Genomic DNA, 9813 nt, shown 5'->3' with positions numbered 1-9813 from the left:
ACTCAAAACAATTACGATAGTCACAGATGTATACTGAGTCCGTTGCATTCAACAAATATATATACAAAAAATATTAAGGAAAAACCAATTGAAATATGTACGTGTATTTACTGATGGATTGCAGAATATTTGCCAGTTTTGCATCAAAAGAATATCGATGCCTCGAGTTTGCTAAAGAAGCTCTTATATTTTTTATTACCCTACATTTGTAAGCTATTATTCATGCAAGTTAAGTTTCTCTTCTATGATTTCAATTAAAACGAGCGATAAATCTCGAATTTGAAAATGATATCACCACAGTCTAAGAGATGCAGTCGCGCAACTTCAACACTTTTTTTGGCAACATTGGCGACACTAGCGCCCAAGCGGCAGGCAAGGCGCTGGTCATAGGGTTGATACCACAGTCTAATACTTACAGTCACGCAACTCATACGTATAAAGTATGCCAACATTTGACAGCTGGCGCGACAGTAGCCCTCTAGCGGCAGGCAAGTTAACAGTGTGCACACGACATATGATAACACATCAGAAAACGGGGTTTGCGTAATTTATTTTATATTTTTATGCTATACAGTAAGTGTATATGTTCTTCTTAATTTTACTTTAGAATCCTAGAAGAATTTCACACGCAGGTAATCTACAAGTTTCAGAAGCTGGGAATAAACGTAATTCTTTCTGCTCCTTACAACTGAATCGTGGCCCTGATCACGTATCGTGCTTTGAAATAATATAATTGTTCGTACGTGGACGGTTAATTCAATTCATTCCTAAATATATTTATGAATCATTGGAACTCTATATTTACTGTGAGAAGAGTCAAAATTAGTAGCTTCAAAATTGTAGGCCATATCTCGTAGGATACATCGCGTGGTGAACTCCTCTCCCTATTTCCTGAGAAATTAACTATTTTCCATACCACAAATTGGGGTAAACTCGGCCGCTGAGGTAAACTTGAAAATAAAAAAAGGGAGGATTTAAACCTTAATATGACATTGATTTATAAAGTTCGTTATTTTTCCATTTCTTAAGAACCGGTATTTCCTTTATTATTTTGAGTCACAAATAGTGCTGATATTATGGTGTAAATTTTTATGGCAAGTTTACCGCATTTTACATTACATTTCCAGTTTTCACACATAAGCTTAATTTTAACTTATCCTATCTATATAATACGTAATTTACATGCACTTACTGTTAATATGACGTAGGTGAGAACAAATAAATGAACACACAATTTTGTTAAAAAAATTGTAACTTCAATATTAACTCCGAAAATGTAGGCCTAATTTTATTTTCAGAGCAGAAATGGTGTAAGTAAAAATTGAGTAATGAGGGTTAAAGTAAACATTCTGTAAAATACAGCGCAAAGTAGCAGTTAATATTGAATTTATTTAAACTATTAGTAGTTAGTTAATAGCACGAAGGATATATTAATTGCTACTTTGCGCTGTATTTTACAGAATTTTTACTTTAACCCTCATTATCTAATTTTGACTTACACCACTTCTGCTCTGAACGGCTCAAATAATCACTGGGAATGTAAAATCAACACCAATAACAGTCATGCAAATTATTATAGAAAATATTGTTTTTTATATTAAATTTAAAAAGGCTCTTTTATTTCTTGAGAACTTAATACGTCTGCCACATGAATCGACAACAACACATCAGAAATTTATCGACACAGTCCGGATTTATTCAAGAAATGAATATTTCGCAAAAGGATTACAATACTCCATGAATTCTTGAAAAATTAACACCATGATCCCTACTTGAATGCAATATAACATTCAACTTCTGAAAAATATAAAGAAATAAACACGAATACAAAAATTATGGAATTACTTGCATTAAAAGCTCTAGATACGTTATCCAAAATCGGAATGGTTACACATTTACACATATGATCTCTGCAAAAAAATAATATAATGTAACAGGTATCTACTTTGACATACAAATACGTAACTGATAACTAATAAATGTTTCATAGAACACAATACGTAGGCTACCTACAACGTGATTGTATCAACCCTATACCAGTGCCTTGCCTGCCGCTTGGGCGCTAGTGTCGCGAATGTTGGCAAAAAAAGTGTTGAAGTTGCGCGACTGTAAGTATTAGACTGTGGTTGATACAGTCTCGTTCAGCCAGCACGTGCTTTAAAGGGATGCGAGATGTTATAATAACGTTTTAATCATGTGTCGGAATAAAGGCAATGTGTGCAATGACGAAAATTGCAGTAAGAACAAGTTTAAATCTCCGAATTTGTCGTTCTTCAGATTCCCTTAAAGACCAAAAGAAAAGCATAACTCAGTCATAACCAATAATCCACGTTGTAGGTACCCTACATATTGTGTTCTATAAAACATTTATAGTTATCAGGTATCTATGTGTCAGGAAGGAGAGTTTAAATAAAAAACAAAGTAAATACCTGTTACATTATATTATTTTTTTTTTTGCAGAGATCATATGTATAAATGTGTAACCATTCCGATTTTGGATAACGTATCTACAGTTTTTAATGCCAGTAATTCCATAATTTTTGTATTCGTGTTTTTTTTCTTTATATTTTTCAAAAGTTGAATGTTATATTGCATTCAAATAGGGATAATGGTGTTAATTTTTCAAGAATTCATGGAGTATTGTAATCCTTTTACAAAATATTCACTTCTTGAATAAATCCAGACTGTGTCGATAAATTTCTGATGTGTTGTTGTCGATTCATGTGGCAGACGTATTAAGTTCTCAAGAAATAAAAGAGCCTTTTTAAATTTAATATAAAAAACAATATTTTCTATAATAATTTGCATGACTGTTATTGGTGTTGATTTTACATTCCCAGTGATTATTTGAGCCGTTCAGAGCAGAAGTAGTGTAAGTCAAAATTAGGTAATGAGGTGTAAAGTAAAAATTCTGTAAAATACAGCACAAAGTAGCAAATAATATATCCTTCGTGCTATTCACTGTCTACTAATAGTTTAAATAAATTCAATATTAACTGCTACTTTGCGCTGTATTTTACAGAATGTTTACTTTAACCCACATTACCCATTTTTAACTTACAGCACTTCTGCTCTGAAAATAAAATTTGGCCTACATTTTCTGAGTTAATTGAAGTTACAATTTTTTAACAAAATTGTATGTTCATTTATTTGTTCTCACCTACGTCATATTAACAGTAAGTGCATGTAAATTACGTATTATATAGATAGGAAAAGTTAAAATTAGGCATAATGTGTGAAAACTGGAAATGTAATGTAAAATGCGGTAAACTTTCCATAAAAATTTTAAGCATAGGCCTAACATCAGCACTATTTGTGACTCAAATAATAAAGGAAATACCGGTTCTTAAAAAATGGAAAAATAATGAACTTCATAAATCAATGTCTATCATATTAAGGTTTAAATCCTCCCCTTTTCTTTATTTTCAAGTTTACCTCAGCGTCCGAGTTTACCCCAATTTTCGGTATGGAAAATAGTTAATTTCTCAGGAAATAGGGAGAGGAGTTCACAACGCGATGTACCCTACGAGATATGCCCTACAATTTTGAAGCTACTAATTTTGCCTCTTCTCACAGGAAAATAATATAGAGTTCCAATGATTTATAAATATATTTAGGAATGAATGGAATTAACCGTCCACGTACGAACAATTATATTATTTCAAACCATGATACGTAATCAGGGCCATGATTCAGTTGTAAGAAGCAGAAAGAATTACATTTATTCCTAGCTTATGAAACTTGTAGATTAACTGCTTGTGAAATTCTTTTAGGATTCTAAATTAAAATTAATAAGGACCATATATACTTACTGTATAGCATAAAAATACAAAATAAATTACGCAAAACCCGTTTTCTGATGTGTTATATGTCGTGTGCACACTTTTAGCTTGCCTGCCGCTAGAGGGCTACTGTCGCGCCAGCTGTCAAATGTTGGCATATTTTATACGTATGAGTTGCGCGACTGTAAGTATTAGACTGTGATATCACTCTGTGTATCGTATAGCAGGATAATTAGTAAAAGATTTTTTTTTTTTTTATTTTTATGTTCAACATTGTTTGTGTTTCTAAATGCAAAATAAATGTACTGTATGTTAATAAGGCATTTTATTTTATTTTGTAAATCATCTCATTAACCCTTGTAGCTCTTTATGCGATCCTCACTTTGGGAACCACTGCTACAGAGGAATGTAATGTGTCAGATATTTGGAACGGGCTTAGTCGGGCAACAGACAGCCACAGTCTAGTATATAAAGTCACGAAGCTTGTGAGAGTGCTAGGAACAATAGACTGTGCCGTTACTTTTTCGGATTGTCTGTAATGAGGCGACATTAGTGATCCTAGTGGTTGGCAACTATGTATGGATGCATATTTACTACATATTGAGCTTCGTGACTGTATATACTAGACTGTGAGACAGCATGCAACTCATGTCATCGCAGGTGCAAAAAAGTTTCTTTGAGCCGAAGCGCTTAAGCTGTATCTACAAAGTTCAATTTTCCATGGGTGTATGCATGCAATCTGGGAAGAATATTGTAAGGATCAAGTTTAAAACGCACGTTCAGTGAAGATGCCTGAAGATTTTGTCTGTATGGTGATCCGTTTTGAACGTCATCTTCACTACGTATATTATGTACGTGTATGTTAATTAATATTAAGTTAAATATCAATCTTGCATGCATTGCTTGAATGCGTAAAGTTGAAAGAAAAGTTAATGGTATAGATGCCTTTATGGATACTCTATCTCCTTCCCATTAAGCACACAATTATAATTCTACTTAAGAATTCTGGAGAGGTGATAACTCGACCAGGTATTTTTTTTCTCTTGTACGGAAGAGGGACCCGAAGGTTTGCACTGCAGCCCGAGGCTTATTGTGTCTATCACTCCTATTCTATGAGGTTAATTGGGTAGCCAAAAGGGCCACGCTCTTGTACAAGTACAGCACGCTGCATCGTGAACTGAACCCAGGCTTTGGTATGGATGATGATGGTGATGATGATGATGATGATGATGATGATGATGATGATGATGATGATGATGATGATGATGATGATATGTGAATTAAAGATGGCGAAATTTGTCTGAGGCCCAACGCTGAAAGTTACCCAGCAATTCTGTTTCAATTGATTGAGGGAAAAACCCGAAAAAAACTCCAACCAGGTAACTTGTCTGAACCCGGGACCGCTCGTTTCATGAGCCAGACACGCTGGCCGTTACTCCACAGCAGTGGATTCGACCAGGTATTTGTTTCAACTGGGGTTTATACTTGATCCCACCACAGTTTACTATATACAGTAACGAAGCTTGAGTTTTGAGGGTGCTAGAAACAATAGACTGTGACGGTACTATTTTGCATTGACTGTAATGAGGCGATTTAGCGTTCCTAGTGGTAAGCAACTATCTAATGTTTGCATATTTACTACTTATTGAGCTTAGCGGCTGTATAAACTAGACTGTGGTCCCACAATATTTTCATAGACCCGCTGGCCACTATTCAATAGCAATGAACATGAACTAAGCTAACGCTGATGCTTGATGCAGCGTACGTTATCTTTGATGTAAACACGTAAGTTAATGTTTATCTTAAAAACCAATGTCCAATCCTATATTGTAAGAGAAGGCACAAAATATTTCTATCTTGCCAAAGATCTGCATTCAAGAATATGAGTTTGTAATACCCTACCGTATCGTATTTGAAACGAAAATTAACGTGCTTGTATGGCGGGTATTATAATCTAGATTTAAATTCAACATTAAAGCGTACACTAATCTTCATAAATTATAGACCTACGGCATACCTCTCTATATAATCAAACATTACAATCGCGCATTCGAATGCACTCGAGAGCATGGTTTTATTTTCATTACCGGTATAGAACAGGAGAGAGTCTTGAATAGCTTGATGATAAACAACCCTTTGCAGCTTTCTACCTGATCTAGTGACTCAGCAATAAAATTTGTTTGGAGTTATATTTTTGTACTTTAAGAGAAAATAACCACCTGCTTTCAGACACGCTGACCTTGGTAGCAATTCTTATATTCAGATCTTCGAACGAACACCTTGCAATACTGCTCATAGTGCTCATCATGATCACGTAAGAAATATGGCAATCATAAAACGGTAGTGCGATTTTAATTTATTTTGTGGTTATATATATGTTTTAATTTCAGACTGAAAACTACTTTGACCGTAACTATCTATCTCCATTTGATTGTGACGGCTGAATATGTTCTCCCGGTTATTCCACGAATACGGCGTCAGATATCTGGAGAGGAAGGAAGAGGACGCAGCATTTCACCCGCGCTGGAACAACGGTCGCCAGCATTTGTTAGGAGAGGTTATAAGTCAAACTGTCGCTGCGAAAGGATTTCGAACTGTCCAAAATTACAAATATCAATTCCTAGATGTCCTTCAGAGCAATTTTTTTGCTGTTTTCCGAAAACGTTACTGTAATAGCCAATAAGTGTATTTTCTTTTAGGTAAGCTACTGGTGATCTGCGAGGGCATATAAATTTAATGTACTGCTTTCATTATTGATAAAAATTACGTACAGTTATAACTCCAGTGACTATGAGCGATAGAAAAATTTTGACTTTGAGCAACAATGTGGTGATGTGTTTGTTTTATTTTCTAATTCAAATACGTTTGAACGTTACAGATATGCATCGTGCCGGTAGTCTAAACAGCATTTTTGTAAATCAATATAATATCTTAAAGTAATCCAGAATATTAAAACAAGTTGTTATATGAGTGATTAAGGAATAGAAGGGTTGATTCTGTTTTTGTATTAAATATAATGTAATTGCATTTTAGAAATAAAATTGATTTTAGAAAGTGTTATTTTAGTGTGTGTGATATCTTTCTCATCAAATTATTTGTTGTCAAGATGATGTTTCGCAAGACTATGACTGAACCTTAACTGTGTGTAGTCACGTATGTGGTAATACTAACGCCTTAGATTGGATTATTTTTTAATATATCCGTGATATTCAAATGAATTTTAATTCATCTAATGAAGGCAGTATAAATTCTGCCTATCAGTTGAACGAACGACTCGGAAACATTTCTATTCATACAGACTCCACGTTTGAGTATAATGATGGAGATGAGGTTTTGTACGTCACACAGCAAGAAATATCAGAAGACTTCTGTTACAGTGATCAAAGTGCTACACCATTAAATTCTGGGGGAAATACAAGTTGCTCGTCTTTGCCGGGAACATGGGAATTTGTGTCGTCAGATCTTAAACTTACAGACAGTGTTGTGAGTGAGCTTGGACCTGAAGAAGTACGGTGGTTTTACAAAGTTGATTCAGATAAACGTTGGGTAGAATTTAGTGGTTATGATTCGCTTAGAATTGAATTCAAGTACAGACAACTGTTTCATGAGTGGCATTATTATAACACCACGTACAGTAATCAAGAAAATGCAACAGAATCGTACCTTGAAGAGACATTACCGTCTAGTCAAAGTGCCTTGCCCACAGAAAACAGTGACAATGTCAGTTCAGGTTATGAATGTAATGAAGCTAGTGCAGGGCAATCATCTGACTCTGAGCAGCATAGAATTGTGGTGCGTGGAGGAATGTACGAGGTGGATTTAAACACATTTAAATGTGATTCGATCTACTGGCCAGGTAGAGGTATATATTTGCCTGCATGTCATAGCTTATTTTGTGACATTATTGCTGTCACGTACGTTTTTAAGTGTAAATTAAAATTTGTTCTTTTATTTCACAGGAGAAGAGAGTGTTATAATGCGTGGTGTATGGTTTTATGATGGCTCTTGGCAACCTTTAGACTCCGATAGTAGCAATACTTTGGAAGAAGCCCACTTAGAATTCTTTTATGGTAAAAAGTTGTCTGATTACATTCCCGATCCATCGAGCAAGACTCCGAAAGCAGGTAATGAGTCACAGATAAGTCTAAATGTTCTTTTTATTTGGCGAAATTGTTACATGTTCCTAGACATTATGTACAATGCACGTAATGTTATAGAATAATACAATAAAAAATAAACGAAACTCATGGATGTTGCGTGCGAAAGTAATTAATAATACTAATAATCCTTCTGAACAATCATAATCTAATCTAAATTATATTAAAACTGGGCATAAATTAAATACTCAATTGGCCACTATAGCCTTCTGGATGTAACTTACTGCATTTGACAATATTAATAGGGGTATTATTAATATATATAAATCGTATGCGGAATCTAAGAGAAAGGCGGAGGCAAGTCTTTACAGCAATGTTACCAAAGGAAGGCGGTTAGCAAGGACCTCCCACCAAAGACTATGGGATAGCATGAGGGAGAGGGGGGTTTTGGTGTGGTAGTGACATTCTTAGACAATTGTGACTGTATGCAAGGCATATCAAAACCTAAACTAAACCTGATATAATCTGTTACTTATTCGACCTTACAAAAACTCGCCTTTTCCCTGTAATCAGTATGGAACACACGGAAATGAGATGTATGTGCTGATCCTCCCTGCCACCTATCCTTTCTACCTCGACAGAGCGATTCCACTTGCCCACACCTGTCCACCATTCCCCACTTTCACAGCAACTTTCCACCCTTATTTTGGTGCGAAATTGGTGTTGGCACTCAATGTTTCTTTTATTTACAGTACATATGACTCTACTAGAAACCTAGTAATTGACCGTTTGCAACTGTCATGAGCTTGTGCACATCGACTTTTCTGCTCGTAAATTCCTAGTGCGCATTCTCATGACATGGCAGACTGTCGAAAACTGGTGAAGGAACAAACATATTTGGGGATTCTTTTATTATAGGATATCACTTAATTTTTTTCAAGTTTGATAAACGATTCTGACGTCAAACATGGCCGACGTAAACCAACACGAGTAAATAAAACTCGCTGAGATATCACCTCAACTAACCCACTAACCTTCTCACATACGTCGACCTCATGGCACTGAGATATCACCTCAAATAACCCACTAACCTTCTCACATAAGTTGACCTCATGTCACTGAGATATCACCTCAACTAACCCACTAACCTTCTCACATACGTCGGCCACATGACATCACCCCATTCTCCAATCAAGCCAACATATATTCTCATAAACACACTACTGATATCCTATAGTCATATAGACCCCATATTTGTACCTTAGCGTGGTAGCGCAATTGTAAAGAAATACCATACCGAATGCGTGAATGAACAGCATAGGAATATTATGAGTGACGCAGGCAAATGCAACGATATTTAATTAATAGGATGCCGAGGATGGTGACAAGGTTAGAGGGGATTATAGTGGGAAAATTGAAGCAACGTCTGACTTGTTGACATTTGGAGTCAACGGTTTCCATGGCAACATTATTTTCCATCTCTTTGTGGCCAGTAAGATGCTATTGCTTGCTCTTCTCTTCACCTTATTGGCCACAAAGAGAGGAGAAGGAATGTCGACGTGGAATCCCTTAGCACTTTGAAATGTCACAAATCGAATGTTTAATTCTATTATAGATAGGGGACAGTTAAGTGATAGAAGACTAAGGATTGTGGCAAATTTTGAATGAGTGAGTTGAGGGGATAGGTAAGTGACATAGGCCTATAGATAATATTATAGCATCACTTTTTCCTATTTTTCGACTTATTCTAATAAGTAAAACGAAAATATCTTCATTGTCTATAAGTGACATAGGCCTATAGATAATATTATAGCATCACTTCTTCCTATTTTTCGACTTATTCTAATAAGTAAAACGAAAATATCTTCATTGTCTATAAATCCACACATTTTAAACATCATACAAGTAAAAAATCATGCTTTTTAGGAATTTTT

The 9813-nt window shown here is 35.3% G+C and overlaps 1 protein-coding gene across 2 annotated transcripts in view; it reads left to right on the top strand.

The window, feature by feature from the left end:
* The first annotated feature begins 5813 nt into the window (after positions 1-5813).
* The window catches only part of LOC138701615 (phospholipase DDHD1-like), a 94882-nt gene continuing 90882 nt past the window's right edge, over positions 5814-9813 (top strand). The window contains exons 1-3 of one of the 2 annotated variants that reach the window (XM_069828689.1): positions 5814-6096; positions 6173-7644; positions 7742-7906. In XM_069828689.1, the coding sequence (XP_069684790.1) occupies positions 6996-7644; positions 7742-7906 (814 nt within the window). In that variant the 5' untranslated portion in view covers positions 5814-6096; positions 6173-6995. The remainder of the gene's footprint in view (positions 6097-6172; positions 7645-7741; positions 7907-9813) is intronic. The other variant, XM_069828690.1, reaches the window with a different exon arrangement.

The sequence above is a fragment of the Periplaneta americana genome, chromosome 6 (assembly GCF_040183065.1).
Source record: "Periplaneta americana isolate PAMFEO1 chromosome 6, P.americana_PAMFEO1_priV1, whole genome shotgun sequence".
NCBI classification, from domain to species: domain Eukaryota; kingdom Metazoa; phylum Arthropoda; class Insecta; order Blattodea; family Blattidae; genus Periplaneta; species Periplaneta americana.
This window is presented reverse-complemented; position numbering and strand designations above follow the sequence as displayed.